The following is a 27036-nucleotide window of genomic DNA, read 5'->3' as shown; positions in this document are numbered from 1 at the left end:
AACAGAGAGTAGGGTTAAATGGTCAGTATTCTCGATGGAGAAGGGTAGATAGTGGGGTTCCCCAGGGGTCTGTGCTGGGACTGCTGCTTTTTAACATATTTATAAATGATCTGAAGATGGGAGTAACTAGTGAGGTAATTAAATTTGCTGACGACACAAAGATATTCAAAGTTGTTAAATCGCATGAGGGTTCTAAAAAATTACAAGAGGGCCTTATGAGACTGGGCATCTAAATGGCAGATAATGTTTAATGTGAGCAAGTACAAAGTAATGCATGTGGAAAAGAAGAATCTGAATTATAATTATATAATGCAAGGTTCCACATTAGGAATCGCTGACCAGGAAAGGGATCTAGGCACCATTGTTGATTATATGTTGAAACCCTCTGCTCAGCATGCTGCAGCAGCTAAGAAAGCAAATAGAATGTTAGGTATTATTAGGAAAGGAATGGAAAACAAAAATGAGGACGTTGTAATGCCTTTGTATCGCTCCATGGTGCGACCGCGCCTCGAATATTGTGTTCAGTTCTGGTCACAACATCGTCTGCATCACTCTAACATGTCCAATTCATCAACAAAGGAGACATTGTTTAATAAGTCACTCATAAAACTAATATCCATTTTCATTCTTTTGGAGGGGTGCTCTTCCACAGATGTGATGCTTTCTGGCAATGTGGATTGTAGAGGGATCCTAAGTTGTTGATGAACTTGAGCCTTCCATTTCAAACTGGTTTTGGTACAAAGATCTGGTTGCCAGTGTTTCCTTAGCATAGCAGCAGATGAAGCCAGAAACTGGTGGGTTGTACCCACCTACTAGCACGTGGAGATAGAGATCACTGTACTGAGCTCAGTGTTATAGGACAGCTAGCTACCTAATCAGTCAGTATATATCTATCTTCAGCAGGCAGTGGATGGCTTTGCACCAGCTCCTGGATTCTTCATTTGGGGGGCTCCTGTTCTAGGTTGCCTAGCTCAGTTGAGCCAGGGGTATTGGCTGAGCGGTGCCATCTTTAGGGGGAAGGTGCCTCCCCTACCCCGTGTTCCCCTTCCCCCAGCACCCATTGCCTGTTTTGCCTGGGTCCTTCCTCACAGATTTAAAAAAAATCTCCCAATAGGGGTACTTTAGCTCTTTTGGGTCTACTTTGGCTGGGAGGCTGTCCTGGGCAAAGAGTTCCAGCTTTAGAACCCCCCTTTTTGTGCAGAGACCCAGGTCAGCAGACACTCTGGATTTTGGTGAGTGGCCTTTAAGATTTTTATTACTGTCAGGTTGTTACAGCAGCAGGATGTTGGTGAGCATGGCGACAGAGGTAGTTAAAACTTGCTCCCACTGCAGGGAGTGGTGGTCAACATCCAGACTCTACCTGACTGGGTGCTCCAAGGCCTTGTCAGGGGAAGGGTGCATTTTCCTACACGAGAACACCGGGCACGCCTTCTCGTGTTGATTTTCCTCCGGCACAGCTCCTCTTCAGGAAGCCATGGTTTCGTTGCAGCAAGCACAGCTGGGTCCTATATCCCTCCCGGACTCATTTTTTCTGCAGATTTCAGCAGGGGACCTTTTTTCTCTAGATTTTGTTTTGTTATTGCATCAGGCCTACTTGTTGATGAAAACATTTCAGTAGGCGCAGCCTCTCTTGCAAGTGGGGGGGGGGGGTTGTGGGGTCTGCAGGGGGCTTGAGACAGCCGGCTTTGCCTCTGTTCATGGATCCTGTGCAGAAGAGAAGGAGGATGGGATCTGCATCTGAGGTGGGGTTGTTGGGGCCCCCCTTCCCCTTCCCAGTAGGAGGCTGCCTTGACAGTGGATTCTTTGCGCCCTTTTAGGCTTGAGGAACTGGAGGAGGAGGAGGAACTGGTGTGAGAGGAGCAGGATGACAATTTCGTGTGCAGATTTTTTCACAGGGAGGAGTTGCCCTCCCTGATCACTAGGGCACTATATCTCTCATACTGAGCCTAAGGCCTCCACCACTGTTAACCCGAGGATGGCGAGCACGTGAAAGCCGTCTAAGTCCTTTCCAGTATAGGAGGCCATTCAGGAGCTGGGAATGAAGGTGGCTAAGGTGACGATTCGTTTGTATCCTGTGGTGGCAGAATCCCTGGAGAGGTTTTCCTCGCACCGGGTGGATGTCTTTGTGGCAGCAGTCACCAAGAAGATCACTCTCTCAGCAGAAGAGAGTGTGGTGGCCCTTAAGGACATGCAGGATAGAAAGTTGGGGGCTTTGTTGAAGCACTCCTTTGAGGTGTTCACTCTCACACTCCAGGCCTTTACTTGTAGTTCCTATGTTGCTTGGGTGTGCCTTAGCTGAGTGCAGCAGGTGGCAGAGCAGGTTCCGGAGTTGAACTCTTCAATGTCCTCTTCTGCCTCAGATGGAGTCTAGTCTTGCGGACTTGCTTTATGATCTCGTATGTACCTCCACCAAGCAGATGGCGTTGGTCACTTCTTGGCGGTGGTTATTTTGTCCAGCACTTTTGCTTTTTTTTTTTTCTCCCAAAAATCAAAACATCGTTATCTGCATCACTCAAACATAAATGTCCAGTTCATTAACAAAAGCCTTCAAATGAGGCATTGTTCCATAAAAGTCAGTCATAAAACTGCTAACATCGATTTTCATTCTTTTGGAGGGGTCTGTTCCATAGATGTGATGCTTTCTGGGAATGTAGATTATGGAGGATCCTAAATTGTTAATAAGCCTTCCATTCTGAACTGGTTTTGGTACAGCCATCTCAAAGATTCAATTGCCTGTGTTTTTACATCATCTGGGAAAATAACTGGATTGTCTTTCAGACGTGGGTTAAAGGGCATGGGGAGGTTTGTTTGTGGGGTGGGAAACATTCCTAGTTTCATTCTACACTGGCTTTGATTCTGTGTTCAGTGTTGTTCTTCTTCTTCTATGCAATTAAACAGTATAATAAAGATTTATAACATTTTTAAAAAATTGCCCTATAAAACCAAAGCTTTATCTGTCATCCAAAAAATTTGCTAGGTTCTAGGTTGCATTCTTGTAATATTGGTTATCTTGGTCTGCCTCTGAGAAAGATATGTAGTTTACAATTGATTCAAAATATGAAATGTCCATTTTAAAATCTCTGCTGATTGGAGCACAGGGATACTGTGTTGAAAATTTATTTGACTTAGAACAATGGTCTAGCTCTTGTATATTCCATAGGGATATCTTAAAAAATGTGAAACTATTTGCAGTCCTCAAAGGCTATCTGAATATCACTGTTGTAGTTAAATTCAGAGGTGTGAGTTAAACTTAACTTCTACTTTTAGTTACTGCTGTTAAAACTGGTAGTAAAATTATAGATTTGGGAGCTCCATCATTGTCCTTGTGAACCATTTTACATCGGAAGGTGAGCTAAATGTTTAGCTTATCTTTTTATGCTCAGTTTTGTGCTTTCTATTTAACGTGCTCTTCTAACCCCCAAGGAATTTGTACACGATTTACTTACTGTATCAGGAGTTAACTTTGTCTCTCCATGAATAAAGAAAACACACCCTAAAGTTTTCACTCATGGCCTATATCGGCACACAAGAAATCAATAGCCAAGCTCATTCTGAGGAAATCAAGATCTTTCTCTTTAAATGTATTTCTTACCCACTATAACCACTGTGATGGTGCTCCTTAAAAACATGAGAACTTGCATTTTCTTTTTTAAATTTTATCCTTTTGCCAGGTTTGGGAACCAAGACCGCAGAAGTCTGCTCAGCACTAGCCCCGCCTCCCACCACCAGTTCCACCACCTAATCTCTGCTAAGCTTCTGAGGATCCATTCCTTCTGAACAGGATTCCTTTATGTTTATCCCACGCATGTTTGAATTCCGTTACCGTTTTCATCTCCACCACCTCCCACGGGAGGGCATTCCACCACTCTCACCGTGAAAAAATACTTCATGACATTTTTCCAGAGTCTGCCCCCCTTCAATCTCATTTCATGTCCTCTCGTTCTACCGCCTTCCCATCTCCGGAAAAGGTTCGTTTGCGGATTAATACCTTTCAAATATTTGAATGTCTGTATCATATCACCCCTGTTTCTCCTTTCCTCCAGGGTATACATGTTCAGGTCAGCAAGTCTCTCCTCATACGTCTTGTAACGCAAATCCCATACCATTCTCGTAGCTTTTCTTTGCACCACTTCAATTCTTTTGGAGCGTGACTTCCAATGAATAATGCCTCATCTAGGTAATCCAGCCCATTGGGACAATATATGTGAAGTGATATACTACAAAGGTGGGAGGAGAAACCTATTGTGGATCTGGTACTGATTCTTCAGTTGTGCAGGTCCTATTCTGACTCCCAGACATGTCAGTCTAATGCCTATGTTTACTAAGCGGTGCTATGGATGGCACGCGTAAATGGTTTATACACATTAAATGCTAACGCGCCCATAGAAATGTATAGGTGCATTAGCATTTAACTCGTCTTAAATTTACAGGCACGTTAAAAACGCTAACGCACCTTAGTAAACATACCCCTTAGTGTCGGACTCTGTATTTTTCGCTGAACTTTTAACTGCATTCTCGTACTCTGCCCCACAAAATTTCTCCAGTATTCTTTTACAGGTAATTGGCGTTGAAATCATGGCCATTTCCCTTGGCAAAATGTTTGTTGTGTGATTATGGTCTTAAATACTTAATTTAAATGTAAAGATGTGCCTTTTTGTGGACAAAAAAATCAGATCTTCCCTGTTGTGGCTTATTCCATATAGCTGAGAAGAAAGCAGTTTTTAGATTTAAAAGCTTGTGTCCTTAACATGGGAGCCACTTTTGGTTTTTTTAGGTTTCCATCTAAATGTCTGGTCAGCTAGCAAGGGAAGAACTATGGGCCTCTTTTACTAAACCACGTTACCAATTCTCGGTGCAGCAAATGAGAGGAAGCCCTTTCAATTCCTATGGGCTTCCTCTCATTTGCTGACCGGGAATGGCTAGTGCAGTTTTGTAAAATAAGCCTTATGTTTGTTTGTTTTTTAATACTACTCAATTGGAAAATTTTATTGGAGGTAGAAAATAAAGTATCTGTAAAATAATGTGATTGGAGGAGGGGTTGATATCCTTTAATTGATGAATACTCCTTAGATAGTTTTAGGTAAAACTGTTCTATTTGGATAGTCAGATAGATTCCTAATTTGATTGCTTTATTGTTGGTTCACAAATCCCCCTTGATGTGGGCTAAGACACCTATTTTTCATATTTTCTTTTGATATTGAAATATTAAGTTTGTTTTCGTGGTTGGATTTACTTGAAGTTGTTCAAGTTATGATTTGTAAAAATCTTGAACTTTCAATTAAAAAGAAAAAAGCAAAGTATTTGTTGTGGGGTTTATATACAACATGAAAAAGAACCTGCTATAAACGTGCAATGCTGGAACCTTCTAATATAAACTAATGCAAGGAGCCAGCTTGGGCCTTCTCCCATTACTAATAATGGGCTCCTTTTACAAAGCTGCGCTAGCAATTCCGGTGCAGCAAATGCGAAGAAGCTAATCGATTGGGCTGCTTTTACAACGCGGCACTATGTCAGGCCTGACAGAAGAATACAATAAAAGTCTCTATTCCACTATATACCACCAAAGGATCAATGCGGATTACAACATAAAATATGTAGACCAACACTAGGACGAAGTACATCATCATACATAATCTATCTAAGCTGACTTAATACATCAAGTAATTTCAATAAGCTAATTATTTGGGCACGTGCCGGGCCAGTTTTTACCCATCTTGCATCTGCAAAAAAGGGCTTTTTTTTGGAGGCCGTATCTTGCTAAGGATGTAAAAAGAATAGAAGCGGTGCAAAGAAAAGCTACAAGAATGGTATGGGATTTGCGTTACAAGACGTATGAGGACTTGCTGACCTGAACATGTATACCCTGGAGGAAAGGAGAAACGGGTGATATGATACAGACGTTCAAATATTTGAAAGGTATAAATCCACAAACGAACCTTTTCCGGAGATGGGAAGGCGGTAGAACGAGAGGACATGAAATGAGATTGAAGGGGGCAGACTCTGGAAAAATGTCAGGAAGTATTTTTTCACGGAGAGAGTGGTGGATAATTGGAATGCCGTCCCGCGGGAGGTGGTGGAGATGAAAACGGTAACGGAATTCAAACATGCGTGGGATAAACATAAAGGAATCCTGTTCAGAAGGAAGGGATCCTCAAAAGCTGAGCTGAGATTGGGTGGCAGAGCCGGGGGGGAGGCGGGGCTGGTGCTTGGGAGGTGGGGCTAGTGCTAGGCAGACTTATGCGATCTGTGCCCTGACAATGACAGATACAATTCAAGGTAAGGTATACACAAAAAGTAGCACATATGAGTTTATCTTGTTGGGCAGACTGGATGGACCGTGCAGGTCTTTTTCTGCCGTCATCTACTATGTTACTATGTTTTTAATGGGATGGGAAAAGAGCATGCGGTAAAACTGAAACCAGTACGCGTCTAAAACTGACTTAAGCCCTTAACGCCACCCATTGATCTAGCAGTAAGGGATTACGTGTTACATGCGTGGTGACCAGTTGGCATGCACCAACTACCAATTACTACCGGAAGTGGCATGCGTGGGAGGAAATAAATCATCCAGGCACATGCCAAATCTGAAATTACCGTTGGTGGGGGGGGGGGGGGGGCATGGTAGCCTGGTGGTAGCCTCATTTGAGCGTGCACCGTACATGCATAGAACCTAACACACCTTTGTAAAAGGGACCCTTAGTCTTTAATAACTTGCAAAATCTCCAATAAGACAGTCAATCTCCAAAGGAAGGGAGTGCCAACACTGTGCTAAACAATAACCAAAGCCAGAATCATGAAAAAATTTGTGTTTTACATTTTTTACAGTAGGAAACTGCAACAAGCAGCAATCCCTAGATCTAAGAGAATGACCTACAATGCCCATAGCAAATAACGCCAATAGATAGTCTGGAACATAGCCATAAAACAGTTTGTACACGAGGGTGCAGAGCTTAAACTTGCATCGAGCCTCAATTGGAAGCCAATGAAGAGATCGCAAAAGGGAAGTTACATGATCAAACTTATGTCTATCACAAATCAGAGAGTGTATGATTTTCAGAGACTGATGAACTGTCTGTTTTCAAAGGCCTGTCTGGATAACTGTCCGGTGTCCGCTGATCACGAGATGGGTCGGCTGGATGGGAAGGTGATTGTGATGACTGCTGCAGCACAAGGCATCGGACGAGCAACTGCTATAGTAAGTTTCCAAAGTTTACCATATTCCCTTGGCCATATTTCCTTCCTGGTACAGGTTTCTTTTTTTTTTGGGGGGGGGGGGTCATTTTAGACCTCATTTAATTAGGAAATTACAATGGCAGCCTGGCACAGCTCTTCCCATAAATGGCACGGTAACTAAAAAAAAAGCTGTATTAGCTTATGTGTCGCAGAATTAAATCTGATAGAATTTTTAAATTGCTTTTTATTGGAAACTATTGACCAAAAGTGGATTTGGTGGCATGAGGACACTTGTGTTGTGCTGATAATGTAGATTTATAATGCTGGTGTGTAGTCCAGCTCATTGGTGTTAATTCACAGGAGACTTCAGTTCAACACGGACATCTTAGGAAAAAGGAGACTTTGACAGGTGAGGTCCCTGTTCTCCTCAAGACCCAGAACTGATTAGCTCATATCCATGGTGGGGAAGGGGTTGGTTTAGTTTTTCCTGCTTTGTGTTCCCTTCATCCTTTTCAACTGCTGCTGATGAAAGCTCTCCATGGTCTGGTTATCTATACTTCTCTCCCTGTTCAATCAATCCCAAAAAAATGCCCTTTGCTTTTCTCCTTTGTTAAGGAAGGTGGATTCTCTTCTTTTGCCTTTATATGCTTTTTCCCATGAAACCAAAAGATCTGAGAACTGATTCGAACCTGAAAATACTAAACGAGTTTGTCTTGCCAGAATGGCCTGGTAAAAAAGGCCAGTTTTCTTTAAATCTGTTTCTAAGTGTTAAGTCTCTAGTACCCCTCCAGCAGGGCTCTCACAAGGGGTGGGCAAACAAGTGACCACCCTGGGTGCCAAGCTTGGGGAACGCCATGCTGCCCTTTTGGGTCACTGTGAATCCGCTATTAAATATAGGGAGAAGGGGTGCTTAAAAGCAGCACTTGACTGATGTGTGGATTTATCCTATGACTGCCCTGCTTTCCAGATAAAGTGTACATACACTCAGGACAGGATTAAGATATAGGCAAACTAAGCATGTGCCTAGGGCAACAAATATTTAGAAGGGGCCCCTCAAATATGTTAATTCGGTTTCTTTCAAGGCAGAATTTTGCACCAGTAAGTTAGCTGCTGGTAGAAGAGTTGAGGGGGAGAGAGAAGCCAGGACCACCACCACCCACAGAGGTCTATTTTCTCCACCTCCTGTGCTTTGTCAAACTAGTTGGCAGGAGGAGATGGTGGGTGGCGCTTCTTACCTACCTGCTGCTTCCTCTGTTGGTTTCCTTCTGCACTCAGAATCATCCAGGGCCCCATATGTGAGAATTTTAAAATGTTTTAAAATTATAACCGGAAGGGCCAAACATACTTGTTTGCCCAGTGCCCAGCAAAGATTCACCTGCCCTGCAAGTTGCCTCAGAATTGTCTGTCCTTTCCTTAAACAATACCTTGGATTCTGCTGGGGGAGAAAATGATCACTTATCTAGAGATGTACACGAGGGTGCAGAGCTTAAACTTGCATCGAGCCTTAATTGGAAGACAATCTAATTCATGTTTAATGTGCGATAAAATGCCATAAATAAGTAAATAAATAAATATAAACTTTTAATGTTGAGCACCTGATTCTCAAAGTGAACATATTCCAAACACTATAATGAAAATAAAATGATTTTTTTCTACCTTTGTTGTCTGGTGACTGTTTTTCTGATCATGCTGGCACAGTATCCGATTCTGCTGCTATCTGTCCTCTTAACTCCGTTTCCAGGGCTTCCTTTCCATTTATTTCTTTCCTTTCCTCTTCATTTCTGGTCCTCAGCTTCTGCCTATTTTCTTCATCCATGTGCAGTTTTTCTCCTCTCTTCCTTTCCCCTCATCTCCTTCCTCACTCTTCCCTCCCCTCCATCCATGTGCAGTATTTCTTCTCTCTCCCCTCCTCTCCCCTGCCCTCCATCCACCCATGTCCAGCAACCCTGCTCTCCCCCTGCCCTGCATGCACCCATACCCAGTGACCCTCCTTTCCCCTGCCCTCCATCCACCCATATCCAGCAGTGAACCTCCTCTCCCCTGCCCTCCATCCACCCATGTCCAGCAGTGACCCTCCTTTCCCCTGCCTTCCATCCACCCATGTCCAGCAGTGACCCTCCACTCCCCTGCCCTGCATGCACCCATGCCCAGCGACCCTTCTCTCCCCTGCCACCCCCTCCCGAGTTGTTCAGCGAATTCTCCTCCCTCCCTCTGGATCCGGTCCCTCACCGACTCCTTGTCCTTCTAATTCTTCGTGGGCAGGCAATCATGCCTGCCCGCTGCCAGCGCTGACTCTCCCCCACTGCCGGTTCGCGCTTCAAAATGGCCACTGAGACTCTCGGCAGCCATTTTTAAAGCGCGAATCGGCAGCGGGGGAGAGTCAGCTGGCAGCGGGCAGGCAAGACTGCAAGTCGGTAGAAAGTTTAACAACTGGCTCTTGCGAGCCAGTGCGAGCCGGCTCCAGCACACCAGATTTCTTGAAAAATGTCTTGAAACTGCAAGTTGCAGCTAGGTGTAATGGCAGTTATATGTATTACAGAATTTAGGAGCCCAACAACCAGTAGAACCTTCTGCACTGATTTTGGAGGTGAAAGGAGTGTTTGAAAAGGAAAGGTTGGCAAAGATCATGTGACCATATTGATCCTGGAGAAAACTAGATTGTAGGTTGACGCCCTTAGAGCAGAATAAGCACTACTGAGTCCAAAGATTGACATTTCAAGGTCCCTGTGAGTTTCACTTATCCGAGAGCCTAATATTAAATTCCTGCTACTTGATAAATGCTGCTCACCAGGGTCAATCAGTAATTGTTTTAACACCATTATCTGGATAATGCCCCAGCGTTATTTGGGGCAGAGCTTGAATGGAATGGCACATTCTCTATGTATCCATTATCCGGATAACGTAGGACAGCAAAATACTGTCCTGAGTTATCCAGAGAGTTATCAGGATAGAGGCGTACAATATCACAATCAACCAGATAACAGCGGCAGTAGCCACTATTTCTTTGTTGGGATGTATTAACCGCCTTTATGAAAAAATTCACAAAGCAGGTATCCAGATATGTTTAAACTACATAGCTGGCATTTAAAAGAAATGCCAACTGCAGAGTTTAAATGTTGACCTGCAAGGTTTTACACAGAGAGAGACATACGGCTGTATGTAGAGAGGCATAAAATAGGAGAACCCCTTTTGCAAACATGTTGCTAAGGGTCCTGTTTACCAGCGGCATACCAAGGGCGGGGGGGTGGGGGCGGTACGCCCTGGGTGCACGCTGCTGGAGGGGTGCAGAGAGCAGCCGCGCGCCTGTAGGCTCCGCTGGTTCCCTGCTCCCTCTGCCCCAGAACAGGAAGGAACCTGTTCCGGGGCAGAGGGAGCCAGCGGAGCCGAGAGCCGCGCGGCTGCTCCAATGGGGGGGGGGGGGGGTTGATGCGCCGGGGGAGGGTTGATGCACCAGGGGGTGTCATTGTGCGGGGGGGGGGGGGGTCATGCTGCACCTGGGAGGGAAGGGGTGCGCTTCGGTGATCCACCCCGGGTGGCAGCCAACCTAGGATCGTCACTGCTGTTTACTAAGGCACACTTGCATTTTTAGCAAGCGGTAATGCTAGAGACACCCATATATCCCTATGGGTGTCTCTAGTGTTAGCTAAAAACATTAGTGTGCCTACAGCGTGGCTTAATAAACAGGGCCCTAAATTAGTTACATGTCAAAGAAAAAAATCGGAGTACAACCAATGTGGCAACCAAAAGACAAAATAACTAATCATATAACACTTATTTAAATATTCACAATTCCAAAATTATAAATGATTTCAATTTATTCAGTTTTTAAATTTTACAATCTTTTTTTTTTAACAGGAAAAAGAGGCATCAGACTGCCAACAAGGCAAACTATTGGACCTCTTATAGTGCACATCAATTCCAAGTCCAAGCTTTTTTTAAAGTAAGATTAAGGAGATCACATTGCTTGAAATACAAAGAGGAAAATGACCTAACCCGCATATTCCCACTAATTATTAACTTATATCAGTTGTTCCCATCGGTCCACTGGATAGCTTTTTCATATCCAAGAAAGTTCGTAATTGATTTGGTTCAAAGAAAACATATTTGTTTCACAGGACACGCACCAAACATTTGCATGGATATGCTAACATAAAAGTTGGTCCTAGAGCTCTTGTTTCTTCTCTGAGAGTCAAAAACTGCTTCCTTCTATCTTGTGTAACTTTTGCCACATCTGGATAGATCCATACTTTTTGTCCACAAAATGGTATAGAAGAATTTTTAAAATATAGTCTCATCACTGAATTTAGATCTTGTTTGAATACAAATGAAACGATTAGTGTTCCTCGAGTGGCTAGTTCAGTCAGTGAATCTTCTAAGAAAGCTGACAAGTCATGGATCCCCGGTTCATCTCCCTGTGTTTGAGGTAAATTCCCAGAATTTACAGGTTCCCCTCCTTTTTGAGTGGGGGAATAGCTGACGAAGAAATCTTTTTCTAGTAAATATTTTTTAAAGAAATCATAGGGTGTTACACCTACAGATCTGGGAAAGTTCAATACTCTCAATGTTAATCGTCTATTGTAATTCTCCATTTGTTCTATTTTTCAATATGTTGCAAACTTATCTTTTACCAATGCATCCATCATAAGTTTTATATTATTAACTTCTGTTTGTGTCTGTAGAACCTGATTTGCCGTTCTGATTTGCCAGAGATTCAGTAAGATTATCCATTTTACTCACAGAGTTGTTTCCTGGGTCAATTTGGTAACAACTCCTGTTAAATCTTGAATTGCTTTCCATATGGCTCCCAATGTAGCCTCCACGGGAGGTTCAAGCTCCAAGCTGGTAATCTCTGTGGGTTTAGAAGCTGCACCGGTCTCGGTCCTTCTGTAAACAAGCTCCATTTCAGCTAGGGCTCCTACCTTGCTTCTAGACATCGCAGGATATGGAGGAGGATTTAGTTCCGGCGGCGATAGAGTTGTTTCTAGGCCCAGGAGTACCGACGGTCCTCCATCGGTGCTCTGCACGGGACTCGCCAAGCCAGTTGTCTGTGGGCGACTCGTCGCATAGGGGTCTAATGTTTGCCGGACAGGGGACGAAGCTCTGGCCATCGACGGTTGGCCTTTTGCCGTTCCCTTCCTCTTCGTGTGCAGCATCAGAAGGAAAAAGTGTAAGTGGAAAACTCCAGAGAACAGCAGAACCGCTTAGCGTACGAGCTTCAAGTCACCATCTAGTTGCCATAGAGGGGCATAATCGAACGCAAACGCCTATCTCCATGAGCATTTATCTCAGAGAACGGGTCCGTGAAGGGGCGGGCCGAACCGTATTTTCGAAAAAATGGACGTTTTTGAACTGGGCGTTTTTTTTTTTTTAGCGATAATGGAAACTAAAAACACCCAGCTCAAAAACGTCCTAATCCGAGTCATTTGGTCGTGGGAGGGGCCAGGATTGGTAGTACACTGGCCCCCCTGATATGCCAGGACACCAACTGGGCACCCTAGGTCAGTGTGGTGGACTTCAGAAAAAGCTCCCACATGCATAGCTCCCTTACCACGGGTGCTGAGCTCCCAACCCCCCTCCCCCAAAACCCACTACCCACAAATGTACAACACTACCATAGCTCTTAGGGGTGAAGGGGGCACCTACATGTGGGTACAGTGGGTTTTGGAGGCCTCCCATTTACTAGCACAATTGTTACAGGTAGGGGGGATGGGCCTGAGTCCACCTGGCTGAAGTGCACTGCGGTACCCACTAAAAGTGCTCCAGGGACCTGCATACACGCAGGCCTCTAGGACTTGTTGCTGCTGTATAACATTGGCACACCAGTTGACACCTGAAGACTAATCTCTCCGAAAATGTCCTTTATTGGAATAAGCACGTTTACTCACAGTTAACTGCATATGTGCCCCACTGGCAACGAGTCTCCCTGGTACTGAGATTAGCAGTAGGTCAGAGCTGGCAGAATGCTGTACAATGCCCTCTTTCAGCCACATTCAAGATAAGAACTAAGTTGTCTAACGTGGCTAACACAGGAAAGGGAACTAAAACTGGCTTACAAAAATAGCCACTACCGCAAGGACTACAACAGGAAACACAACAGGGCACACTCTGACCCAGTAGGCAGGGGGAAAAGCACCATGGGAGAAGAGCCTACCAACTACCAACATCGTGAGACTGTAACACAAGCTAATGAAATCACGGAGCCCAATACCCTACACCCACCACAATGCAATGCTGAAGTGACCCTGTACTGCACCCGACAGCCACATCTGACCCAGGGAAAGGCTGTGAGAGGATCAAACACATTCTGCTGTCATGGAGGTGGGTACGGCATTTGAGGCTGGCATACAGGCTGGGAAAAAAGTTTTTTAAGTGGCTTTTTTTTTTGGTGGGAGGGGGTTAGTGACCACTGGGGGAGTCTGGGGAGGTCATCCCCGATTCCCTCCAGTGGTCATCTGGGCAGTTGGGGCACTTTTTTGGGACTTGTTCATGAAAAAAAAGGGTCCAAAAAAAGTGACCCAAAATCGCGGTAAAAACGCCTTTTTTTTTTTTTTAATTATTATCAGCTACAGATGCCCATCTCTCCTCGGCTGATAACCACGCCCCAGTCCCGCCTCTGACATGCCCCGTCAACTTTATTCGTTTCTGCGATGGAGTGCAGTTGGAAACGCCCAAAATCGGCTTTCGATTATACCAATTTGGGCGCCTTTGCAAGAAAAACGCCCATCTCCCGATTTGGGTCGAAATATAGGCGTTTTTCTCTTTCGATTATAAGCTGGATAGTGTACAAACCCTTTTCCCATAGTTTTAAACTGAAATTTTCTGTAGAAATAGACATTTTTCCCATAGTTTTAAACTGAAACCTTTTCTAGAGGTAGAAACTAAACAGCCAAAAACTCTTGCTATAAAAGGCAGTTATTTTCTGTTCCTTGGCTGCTGGAGAGGTAGCTCATCCAGCGACCTCAATTAAGTGTTAATTAAGGTGTGGGGAAATAGAATACTTGCATAGGTTGCTGAGTCAACTTCAAAGAGCCTGTTTAAAAAAGGCCCCTTAGATTAAAAATTATATTAAGAGGAAAGGTCCCACTGAACTTTCTTTCTGAGAAGTTCCAAGAGAAGAGAACATTTCTCTGGTAAGTGAACGCTATTTTGCTTTGTGCTTTGGGAACTTAAAGATTGGGGTTTAAAGGAGGAATTGTAGGTTAGTGTTAGTCAAAATAAAAATATAAAAAGCAAATTTTATCAACTAATCTCCATAGTCTTTTCCACTTAGTTTTAAAAACTTTGTACCACAGCATTAACAGAATCTAGCAGGCACTGCAGGATCTAGTTTAGTCTGTTCTCTTGAGGCTAGAGTAGCAGACTTGGTGGAGCTGAGGGAGACAGAGAGGTACATAGAGGAGTCCTACAGGGATGTTGTAGAGAAGTCCCACCTCCAGTCTGGTAGCCCCTGTGCTACCTTGGAGGAGGGAGGTCTCCTAGAAGGAGAGCATCACCCTGGTGAAGTAGGAAGTACTCCTGTAGCCAGGACCTGCCCACCAGAGGATGTACTATCCTCTCGCACCGAGGATATGTCTCCAAGTGCTGACCGGGAGGGAAAGGTTAGGACATCTGTTGTAGTTGGTGATTCGATCATTAGGCATATAGATAGCTGGGTAGCTGGTGGACGTGAAGATCGCCTGGTGCGAAGGTGGCGGACCTCACGCGTCACCTAGATAGGATTTTAGATAATGCTGGGGAGGAGCCAGCTGTCTTGTTACATGTGGGTACCAATGACATAGGAAAATGTGGGAAAGAGGTTCTGGAAGCCAAATTTAGGCTCTTAGGTAGAAAGCTCAAATCCAGGTCCTCTAGGGTAGCATTTTCTGAAATGCTACCCGTTCTACGCACAGGGCCCAAGAGACAGGCAGAGCTCCAGAGTCTCAATACATAGATGAGACGATGGTGCAAGGAGGAGGGTTTTAGATTTGTTAGGAACTGGGCAACATTCTGGGGAAGGGGGAGCCTATACCGAAATGATGGGCTCCACCTTAACCAGGCTGCTAGCATCGGCATTTAAAAAGGAGATAGAGCAGCTTTTAAACTAGAAACGGGGGGAAGGCTGATAGTCGCTCAAAAGCGCATGGTTCGGGATAAGTTATCTTTCAAAGATATCACCAAAACAGAGAAGATAGGGTATCCTGGTAGGTTGCAAAAGAGACCGTAGTAGATCAGGTGTCCTTAAATAAAAATAAAAATCAGATAAAAGATTGCAAATTAATACTGTCAAGAACTAAGCATGATGTAAATAGGAACAACAAACATAGTTTGAAATGTCTATATGCGAATGCCAGGAGCCTAAGAAATAAGATGGGAGAGTTAGAATATATTGCACTAAATGAAAAATTAGATATAATAGGCATCTCTGCCACCTGGTGGAAGGAGGATAACCAGTGGGATACTGTCATACCAGGGTACAAATTATATCGTAGTGATAGGGTGGACAGGGTGGATCGAATTGGTGGAGGGGTAGCATTGTATATTAAGGAGAGCCTTGAATCAAATAGATTGAAAATTCTGCAGGAAACAAAACACTTCTTGGAATTACTATAGATTGAAATTCCATGTGTAAAGGGGAAAAGGATAGTGATAGGAGTGTACTACTGTCCGCCTGGCCAGGATGAAGAGACAGATGCAGAAATGTTAAAGGAAATTAGGGATGCAAACAAACTGGGCAACACGATAATAATGGGTGATTTCAATTACCTCGATATTGACTGGTTAAATGTAACATCGGGACACGCTAGGGAGGTAAAATTCCTTGATGAAATCAAGGACAGCTTTATGGAGCAGCTGGTACAGGAGCCAACGAGAGAAAGAAAAATCCTTAGTGGAACATATGATCTGGTGCGGGAGGTAATGGTGCTGTGGCCGCTTGATAACAGTGATCATAATATGATCAGATTTGATATTAGCTTTGAAGTTAGTATACATAGGAAATCAAATACGTTAGTGTTTAACTTTTAAAAAGGAGACTATAATAAAATGAGAACGGTGAAAAAAAATCTTAGAGGAGCTACTGCGAGGGTCAAAAATTTACATCAGGTGTGGATGTTCAAAAACACCATCCTGGAAGCCCAGGCCAAATATATTCCGTGTATTCAAAAGGAGGACGGAAGACCAAATGACAGCCGGCGTGGTTAAAAAGGTGAAGGAAGCTATTAGAGCTAAAAGAAAATCCTTCAGAAAATGGAAGAAGGAACCGACTGAAAATAATAAGAAACAGCATAAGGAATGTCAGTGTTCTATTGTGGATTAAAAACTGGTTAAAAGATAGAAAACAGAGAGTAGGGTTAAATGCTCAGTATTCTCAATGGAGAAGGGTAGTTAGTGGGGTTCCCCAGGGATCTGTGCCGGGACCGCTGCTTTTTAACATATTTATAAATGACCTAGAGATGGGAGTAACTAGTGAGGTAATTAAATTTGCTGATTACACAAAGTTCTTAAAAGTCGTTAAATTGCGGGGGGATTGTGAAAAATTACAAGAGGACCTTACGAGACTGGGAGACTGGGCGTCTAAATGGCAGATGACGTTTAATGTGAGCAAGTGCAAAACGATGCATGTGGGAAAGAGGAACCCGAATTTATAGCTATGTCATGCAAGGTTCCACGTTAGGAGTCACGGACCAAGAAAGGGATCTAGGTGTCATCGTTGATGATAACGTTGAAACCTTGTGCTCAGTGTGCTGCTGCGGCTAAGAAAGCAAATAGAATATTAGGTATTATTGTTGTTGTTGTTGTTACATTTGTACCCCGCGCTTTCCCACTCATGGCAGGCTCAATGCGGCTTACATGGGGCAATGGAGGGTTAAGTCCAGCGCTGTCAAAATTGGATCATACACCCGACACCTACACAGCATAAATAACATTTTGGTCTCCTCAAGCAAATGATTGATGACTGCAAAAAAAAAAAGAAGCTTGGGCTTGGAATAGCTACGTGCTATAAGAGGTTGAATAGCTTGCCTTGTTGGCTGTCTGATGCCTCTTTTTTTTTTTTTAAGCAAGTTCAGCATGTTTTGAATATTTAAAGAAGTATTACATGATTAGTTATTTTGTCTTTTGTTTACCACGTTGGTAGTACTCTGATTTTTTCTTTGATATTATTTTTGAGTAGCAGCATTTTTTTCCCCGAGTATAGTTTTGGGGAATTTGTTACACGTGTCACTTTCAAATCTAGTCTAAAAGCCCACGTTTTTGAGGCTGCTTTTAACTTTTAATCAATTATTCACTTCAGTACCCATGTTGTTTTTATCATTCACATAATAAATAAGTTCCCAATCCTCTATTTGTCTTGTTTGTCTTGAATAGATTGTACGCTCTGTTGAGCAGATACTTTCTCTTAAATGTTTTGTGTACAGCGCTGCATATGTTAGCGCTATAGAAATGATTAGTAGTAGTAATTGCACAGGAGAAAGAGAAACTGAGTGGAAGAGGATCTCCCATTTTTTTCAAAACTTTTGTACCTCTAACAGTGTGTGACTTGCTTGTGTTTTTCAGGCATTTGCAAAAGAAGGTGCCAAAGTTATCGCCACAGACCTCAATGAGGCAAAAGTGAAGGAACTGGAAGTGTACTCAGGTTTGTAAATTCCTCACAGTAAGGAAGGGAAGGGATGTGTCAAAACCAGGCAAACAAAACAAATCACAGATCACTACACACACTATTCCAAAACTTTAAAACAAGAACAGGGTCTATGAACCCAAACCCAAAAGAAATGGAAATATTCTTCCATGTTAAGCGGAATTATATGCACAAGGCCAATAGGATGACAAGATCAGGGATAGTTTTTTTTTTTTCTACAATATGGAAATGCCAGAATTATATGAAGCCATCTTAACAAAAGTTAAATCAACTTATAAAAATAAGGAAAGTAATCACAAACTTAAAATTAGCTAAATCTCCAGACCCAAATGGAATGGGAGCAGAGTTCTATAAAATCTTAATAGATGTAATGGCCCTTTTACTAAAGTGAGGTAAGGTTTTGCACTTACCACACTTTAACAGCAAACATTAATGTGTGGTAGGTGCAGAAGCTGTGCAGTAACTTTTGGGAGCATGCCTTTTGCAGTTATCACACCAAAATAGTCTTTACCATGCATTAAGACTCTTGGCAATTAGCACTTATATAATCTCATCTTGACTATTGTAACATCTTGCTTTTTAGGTCTTTCAAAGAAAACTGTAGCCAGATTCAGGGGCGTAGCCAGACAACAGATTTTGGGTGGGCCTGGGCAAGAAGTGGGTGGGCACCAAGTGTTCTCCCTCCCCCACCACCACGAAAAAATATCTCAGCTGGTGGGAAAGCACTTCTTTCCACCTTGGCTGTCTGTAGCAGGCATACACTGAAAACTGAGCATGTGCAGGTGCCAGTATCATAGAGAGTAGTGTTTTCATTACCATCAGGGGGAAGTCTTCAGCCAGCAGAGCTTGGGATCCACACCAGCTACTGCTAAACATGTGCTACTGATGGGTGGGCCTGAGCCCTAAATGGGTGGGCCCTGGCCCACCCAGGCCCACCTATGGCTACGCCACTAGCCAGATTGCATTTATTGATAAAGCTGCTCCACTACTGAAATCTATACATTAGCTTCTGATAATTACTCGGGTTGAGTTTATTTAAAGTTTATTTTATTCAAATATAAGAAAATAACATTACAAACGGTAATTGAATATATAATGTTATATGTAAACCCTCCTGTGTACATCACCCCAGAAACCCTATTTACTCCATAATGCTTTAACTAGATAACATCTATAACTGAACTCCCCTCCCCCTCCCCAACTCAACCTACCAAAACCAATTCCAGCAAAGTTATCAAATAAACTAGGAAGAGGGCCTGTGTTCTTATAGCCCCCTTTAATAATAAAAAAAAACCCAAAACATTTTTTTACCCCCCCTCCCCAAAGTCCAAACCCAAGTCAACTCTCCAATACCTATCCTTCCCATATTACCCTATAAAGACCTAGGTAATCCCACCAGAACAATCAAAATGTGGCTTCTGGCCCGAGGGAATAATTCTTGTAAATAGGCTTCCCATGTCTCCAGAAATCATTTACAATGCTTATAGAGGCCTTGCTCAACTTTAAGTTCCATCAAGCACAGATTGTGGAGCCTATTCCTCCATTCCCAGAAGGAAGGAGGGATGGCCTGTGTTCAATTCTTGAGAATACATTTCAGTGCCAGCACTCTAGACTTTTGAGCCAACAGATATTGGGGGGGGGGGGGGGGTTCCAGTCACCCCCAAGCTTCTTTTCCAGCCCAAGACCAGATCCCAAGGCTGACAGTTGATATTTTGCCCTAATGTCCCATTAAGGAAATGGACAATGGCACCCTAAAAGGTTCAAATTAGAGGATATATCCAAAAAAACATGTCCCAAGTCTCCTTTAGAGGATGTACATTTTTGGCACAGCCCATCTGAAATGCTCTAGCTGAGGAAATATATGCTATATGAAAAACCCGATACCAACATTCACGATATTCTGCACTATGTAAAACTTCAGGGATACGTTTAATTACAGCAAGAAAATCTATTTCTCCTCCTGTAGAGGCTAATTGCCCTTCCCATTTACTTTTTAAATCATCATATGAACTGGAATGTCCAAAATCAAACTAAACTTTATGAAGCAATGACACTGAAGGTGGGTTGGGACCCTGAGAGTGAAATAACTCCTGTAACCATGTGATTAATTCAGTAGAAAGTGAGACCGAAGGTAGGGTGTGTACATAGTGTTGCATTTGGTGGTATGCAAATACATCTCCCAGATATGTTCCCAGTCTGTCTCAGCATTGGCAGTAAGAATAAACAGTTACCTTGTTGCATACAGTGTTTCAAGAGGCCAACTCCTCCAGCTTGCCAGTTAGTGAATATTGCATTATCTTGACCAGGAGAGAAGTCTGAGTTACCTGTAAGAGGAAGCAGAAGGAAGCTATGAGGATCCTGGTTCCAGCAATGTGCCAATGCAAAACACATACCCTGGACTGGTTTCAATAATATACTGTGTTTAACAGGGACTGGGAAGGATGTGAGAATATTATGCCTGCTGTCCTCAAAGAACACCTTCTACAGGTAAGCAACTTTGCTTTCTCTGAGAACAAACAAGCATAATATTCTCATATATGGGCCTCACCAGCTGCCAGGCTCACAATTTAAATGAACTTGTCAACTAAGAAGAAAGTGAGCCTGGTTGGAAAAAGGGCCAAAGAGCGGAGTTCACATTTAATAGTAAAAAGATTCTGCAGGACTGCTTGTCCAAACCAACTATCCTCCCTAGAATGCTGTTCTAGACAGTAGTGAGCAGCAAAGGTGTGGATAGAAGACCACATTGCCACCTTGCAATTTCTTCAATGGAGGCAGAACGGAAATGGGTTACTGAAGCTGCCATGGCTCTTACATTGTGAGCAGTGACCTGACCATGAAGGGTCAGCCCAGCATGAACATATATGTAGGAGATACAGTCAGGCATCAAACAGTAGAGAAACAAAAAAGAAGAACCTCTCACAGATGGTGTCCAGGAAAGGTCTTTATTACAACAGTCTTCAAAAACAATAAAGGGGACACGACACAATTCGTCTTTCAGCCCTACTGGCCTGCATCAGGGGTCTAAAAAAGTTACAAACAAATAATAAACATTTCAAGCTCTAAAAATTTTAAACATGAAAATAAAAACAGTAATCAATCAATATAAATAAATCAAAGTAAGGAAAAAAAGTGTAAAAGGTACATACCTAGGAATTTATAATGTCAAACATATTCTCAGACAAGTCATGAAACAAAGTTTCCTATTGGCAATCTAAACATAGGGCCCTATTTACTAACAGTGTTATAGGCGTGTTAATGTTTTTAACGCATGTAAACCATGTACACGTGTTAACCATGTACATGCCTACAATATCCCTATAGGCACCTACATGGTTAGTGCGTGTGCTGAGTGTAGGTGCCCTAAAAACACTAACACACCTTAGTAAACAGAGACCATAGTTTGCGAAAAATAAATAAGCAATTAAACTTTATATGTAACAAAAGTACACAAGTTAGTATATAAGAAACACATAGAGAAATAGAAAAATAACATTTGAGTCATAGACAAATAAAATTATATAAATGTAAATATAAGTTTACAAATATATAGAGACATTCAAATTTATGCAAAGGCTTGAATAAATAAGAATGCAACAATACACAAAAACTTATAAAACATAACCTGGCAAAGAAAATTAAAAATAAAATTAAAAAAAATTAAAAAGGGGGAGTTTATAAATAACATAACATTGGGTGGTCTTGAACAAGTAAAAATATATCATATGTGTCAATTATAAATACCATAAATACACAGAAACTTATAAAATTGGCAGGCATAAAAGGTGTACAATACAGAGGGATGACAAGATAAATGCCATGGCACGAAAAAAATATATATATAGGTATATGGACAACAAATCTTATCGGTAGATCATCCAACAAGGGCTACTCTAAAGAGTGTATAGAGAAGACGTGGGCACTATCAAATTAAAAAATGAACAAGTGAAAAAGTAAAAAATATATGAGCAAATAAAAGAATAACATTTATTTATGTGTGAAATTTATATCCCACATTATCCCAAACAAGTGGCTTGCAATAAACAGTATAGGATACATAACAAAGAATAATGCTTAAGAAAGTAATTTGTTGTAAGAATCAAATTTTACAATACAATATCATAAAAATACTGGGATAGCTATGGATGTTCAACATTTAGAAAATCTATTATGAATAAGAAATTGTTTTTAAGAAATCTTTCACTTAGCTTAAGAGATGAAGACAGGTGTCGACACGGTCCATGTTTCGCTGAAGCTGTTTCAAGACACCCGCCAATGAAGCTTTTAAATGTTAACTGTGAAAAGCATCCCTGAAAACAAAAAACAGTCTTAAAATTCTTTTGAATCCAACATAAAGGTAAGTACTATCTTTAAGAAGGCTACCTAAAAGAGCAGGCTAAGCTTCACTGGCGGGTGTCTTGAAACAGCTTCAGTGAAACATGGACCGTGTTGACACCTGTCTTCATCTCTTAAGCTAAGTGAAAGCTTTCTTAAAAACTTAAGCAATCACAAAGAGAATGTTATAAAAGGTGGCATTTTGAGGCATTCACTGTACATTATCAGAGACGTGCTGTGATTATATGTCTGGAGAATTGTTTTGAAAATTCACGAATCTGTGATTGTCCTTAACAAAACATATGACACATCCCTATACATATATATGTATATGCATAGGGAGAATTCAAAGAGACTTAATGAAACACTATTATGTTTTGACACTTAGATGGGAATTCAATACTATGTAGGTTTTCAGGATATCCAAAGTGAATATGCATATGTACGCAAATCTATCTCATGCATATTCATTGTGGAAATCCTGAAAACCTGACCAGCTAGGGTCACTATATTGACAATATTTATGTCTGATCTTTACAGGCATTGAAACTCGGAAGCTTGATGTCACCAAGAAAGAACAAATTGAAAGTCTGGCCAAAGACATTGAGAAGGTTGATGTCCTTGTTAATATAGCTGGGTAATGAGTTCTTGTTATTTTTAAGTCTTTCTCCTCCTGTATACACCTGTGTTTTTCCCATGAGAAACGCTGTATTCTGATCTAGGTTGTAAGAGAGGTTTTGTTAGTATACTCACTGCAAGAGAAGTCAATAGATAGCTTTTACAAAGGTTCAAATAAAACTGTGCCCTCGATATCTACAATGTGTAACATGGTCTTCTCCCACCAATAAACCTTGTCTCTTTCTCCTACATCCCAGTCGACCCCTGACCAGCCCTGTAGTAGCGGACTTCTCCTCCCTCCCCCTGTTCCCCCCTCTTCCCCCCCCCCCCCCCGAGCCTTTGTAAACTAGGGGTTAAAATAATCTTAACTGGGCTCCTCCAGAGGGAAAAGAAAAAAGAGTTCTATAGTGACATCACTCTGGAACAACAGCTGAGCAAGCTGAGACCTGGTTGCCTTGGCGACAGCTTGCTGTTTAGTTGAAAGTTGGGCAGAAACTGATGAAGAGAGATATGTATTTTAGAGTGTGAGCAAGGTTGCCAGTTTTCCCGCACAATTGGGCGGCTTTCCGCAGCCCGTTGCGGGCAATTTTTGCCAGCTGTGGGAAATTGGGCGGCTTTTAAAAAGCCGCATTGCGGTGATTGGGCGGTTTTCTGGGGCTTCTGTTGGTTTAATTTGGTCCAATAGAAGCCCCGCAGAGGCTGGGTTAACGATGTCAGGGGTGGGGTTAGTGACGTCGGGGGCGGGGTTAGTGACGGCGTCTACATCAGGGGCGGGGTTGATGACATCGAGGGTATGTCGGGGGCGGGGTTGATGATGTCGGGGGTGGGTTTTAACTTTGTGTGGGTTTTGGGCTCGTTTGTGTGGGGAAAATTTTTTTAAACCTGGCAACCCTGAGTGTGAGAGTGGCCAGAAGGAGTTGGGACTGCGGTGAGAGTGGATGTGTGTTGGTGAGGCTGGTGCTGCTTGAGGTGGAGGAAGGGGATGTATATGTGAAAATAGGATTGAAATAGGGAGTGAATACTTGGGAGGGGACTATCCAGAGAGGGAATAGAAGAGGGGAAGGAGTGAATGTGTTGCTGTTTTGGGAATAAAGGTTTTTTTTTTCCAGGTAGTTCATGGAATGAATAGGGGTTGGGACTGTATTAATGGTTAATTGGGCTTAGAAGGGTGAGTAGTCTAACACCACCAAATTTGTGTATTAAAATTTTAGTTGGTTTTGGGTAAGGAAGGGATTATATGGTATTAATAGAAGTTAGGAAGTAACTGTAAGGATAGAATTTAGTGTGAAAGTGTTTTGGGTGTTTGGGTTCCTGTACTTCTCGAAGCACTCCTTCCTTAGAACAGGGTACACAAAAACAGTATAAGCTCTAAAAGGAAGGGTGTTTTGGTTATTTTAAGTTTGAGCTAGTTTTGGGCCACAGTGTTTATAATTTAAACCTTTTGGTCACCAAAGTGAGGGAAATTTAATTCAGAAAGGAAGATAGGGTCTTGCTTCCTTTTATGTTGATTAAGAAAGGTGTAGGGGGAAGACAGTCCGGAGGAGAACTCCTGCAGCGGTGCTTCCGGAAGGAGCATTTGGGCCCCCACACAAGAAAGACCAAGCGAAAACGGCATCGAAGTGAAACTTCAGCTAAGTTGTAACTATACAGGTCAAGACAAAAGAAAAAAAAGGAAACACATACTTACCTGAGCTGGAGTTGGGTCCACTGAAGTTCTGGGGGAAAATGAAAAGAGTACACAAAGTATCAATTCATTTTCACTAGAGCCACCTTGAAAGTTGAGACTGTAGTGAAATATTGGGAATAGATAAAGTCTGATACTTATCTGATATTAATTGTGGAAACAGTTGCCTGAAAAGTGAATCTGTGGATAAAAAGAAAGTTAATTAAAAAGTATAAAGGCTGTGCTTATTTTAGAATGATATGAAATTATAATATTGGGAAACCAGAAACACTGATTAATACAAATGTTATAATTGAATTACAATTGAGTGTAAAAGTTGAAAGAAATATACATTTTTATAATTTACATTCTTAAACTAAATAAACATTATTAAGTTTGGTTTTTAAGTTTGGTGTCCTCTGAATTCAGAATCTATCCTAACTTAGTTTTTTTCCTCTTCCACTCTCGGAGTGGAAGACGTGGTTAGTGTATTTTGCTGCTCCTCCCCCTGTTCCCGGAGTTAACCCAGGGTAACGGCCGACTACTGATTGTGAGTACTCTGGGTCTCCTGCTGTACTACATCTAGCCAGAACGGAATAGAGGGGGGGAGTCACACCTTGACCCCCCCCTCAAACCACGTTCCCCTTACGGGAACCATCACTTTTGATGCCTCCCCATCCTCTCTCCTACTACAAACAGTATTACCTTATACCAGCTCCCCATCCCCCATCTTTCATTAACAGAGAAGATGATAGAAGAAAGAAGAAAAGAAAAAAAACCATTCCACTCTCTGTACATATCATGTCTTACAATGGCCATACAGATTACTTCTCCCTTGTTGCTATAATGCTTTCCTCTGCTTTGTTGTAGCTTTGCACCTTCCCTTTTGCTCTCTATAGTCCAGCAAGATTGCTGTTCTTTGATTTTCAGCGCAGTTCGCCACTCTTGTTTTCCTCATATTGATGTATGTTATCAAGCTTAATAGTCAGTCAGTCATCTTGGCCAGTCTTGAGATAGTTCTACTATGGAGTCCTCTTTTTCAATTTGCGCCACTAGTTCCCGCGCCATTTCCACCGATTCATATATCTTCTTCGTTCCCTTGTAGGTAACTTTAAGAGTGGCCGGGTACATCAGCATGAACCGGACTTTCATAGAAAGCAGTTTTGAGCAAATGGGAGCAAAAGTCTTGTGTTTCACTGCCACAATTGAAGAGTAATCTTGGAAACAAAGGACTTTTTTATTTTCATAGGTCAAAGTCTTATCCAATCTGAGACGCTGCAATATGGCCTGCTTGTGGGCAAAGTTCAGCACCCGCAAAATTACCACTCTTGGTCTGGGTACATTGTGCTCCCACTCGATGCGCTCGCTCCACGTGTAACGGCCCAGGGCCATCTTGCAGTTGCAGTTCTCTAGTTAGCCAGCCCTCCAGGAAACTCTCCAGCTCTCTGTACAAAATTGACTCAGGTAATCCCATTAGTCGTAAGTTGTTTCTCTGCGACCTATTTTCTAGGTCTAGTTTCTCTTCCAGTGACTCCACACGGGCCCTTAGTCTATACTGCGATCCCTCAACTGTCGAGACCCAATCTTCCAGGGCACTCGTGCGCAATTGAAAGGCCACGCATTCTCTAGCCAGTTCCTCCAATTGAGAATGCATCCTCTTCAACTTGGTGTCAATCGAAGTCATGGGCCTTTCCAATAAATCTTCCAACACTGTAGTCATTTCCAATGTTATTTCAGCGATCCAGGTTGAACATACAGAGGGGCCCGCCGGGCTCGTGGGAGCTGCCATCTTGTCCTTTGTTTGTCTTCCCCTGCTCTTCTCTTTACCAATGTTTCTTGCTGTCATTCTGTGCCCCAATACCTCAACTTGGGTGCGACTGTATTCCACTGGGGTTTTTTTTTTACTTCATCTTTATTGACCTTTTCAGAACATGCATACATGTTCTCTATGTTCATCATAACAAACCATGTAAGAAAACTCATTACAAAACTTGTACCACACCATATTAATATCACAATGACAACTTTTTCACCCCCCCTTCCCACCCTGAATCCCCCCCCCCCCCTTATAAGTTCAAAATTCTACTTCGGGCAGTCGGGGTGAGCGTGTCCCAGAAGGGGGCCCACGTTGTGCAGAAGGAGTCCCCTTGTTTAGAAGATAAATCCTTTATGCCTCTTTTTTCCAAAGAGCACATCTGGATCATTGCCGAACGCCATTGCGCCACCGTGGGACATTCCTCGCTTCTCCACAGCAGCAAAATTGACCTCTTTCCCATCAGAACTACTCGTTGTAAGAATGCTCTCATTTTTGCCGGCATGTGCGCTCTGCAAACAAAATTGTCAAATAGCTGCCCCGGAGCAGGCTTCTAGAAAGTATGCCAACATGCAGAGACCTGTAGTGCCACATCTGTCCAGAATTGCTGGACTCCCGGGCACAGCCAGAACATGTGGCCCAGGTGCGCCCCAGGTGCCTTGCACTTGAGGCAGGTGTCATTCTCTTTTAGCATTGCCTTCCAGGCTCTGTGTGGAGAAATGTAGAGTCTCAAAATAAATTTAAGCTGTATCTCCTGCCACGCCACATGCTCTGTGAGTTTGGGAGCAGATAATAGTTGTCTTTTCAATTGGTCTTTATTAA

At 42.6% G+C, this 27036-nt stretch overlaps 1 protein-coding gene across 2 annotated transcripts in view; it reads left to right on the top strand.

The window, feature by feature from the left end:
* Positions 1–27036, top strand: part of BDH2 (3-hydroxybutyrate dehydrogenase 2) — a 72204-nt gene that overhangs the window by 14267 nt on the left and 30901 nt on the right. For both annotated transcript variants that reach the window (XM_030190761.1, XM_030190762.1), the window contains exons 2-4: positions 7085–7195; positions 17707–17785; positions 22661–22757. In XM_030190761.1, the coding sequence (XP_030046621.1) occupies positions 7124–7195; positions 17707–17785; positions 22661–22757 (248 nt within the window). In that variant the 5' untranslated portion in view covers positions 7085–7123. The remainder of the gene's footprint in view (positions 1–7084; positions 7196–17706; positions 17786–22660; positions 22758–27036) is intronic.

Source organism: Microcaecilia unicolor, chromosome 2, assembly GCF_901765095.1.
Source record: "Microcaecilia unicolor chromosome 2, aMicUni1.1, whole genome shotgun sequence".
In the NCBI taxonomy this organism is placed as follows: domain Eukaryota; kingdom Metazoa; phylum Chordata; class Amphibia; order Gymnophiona; family Siphonopidae; genus Microcaecilia; species Microcaecilia unicolor.
Note: the sequence above shows the minus strand (reverse complement) of the source record. Positions and strands in the feature narration are given on the sequence as shown.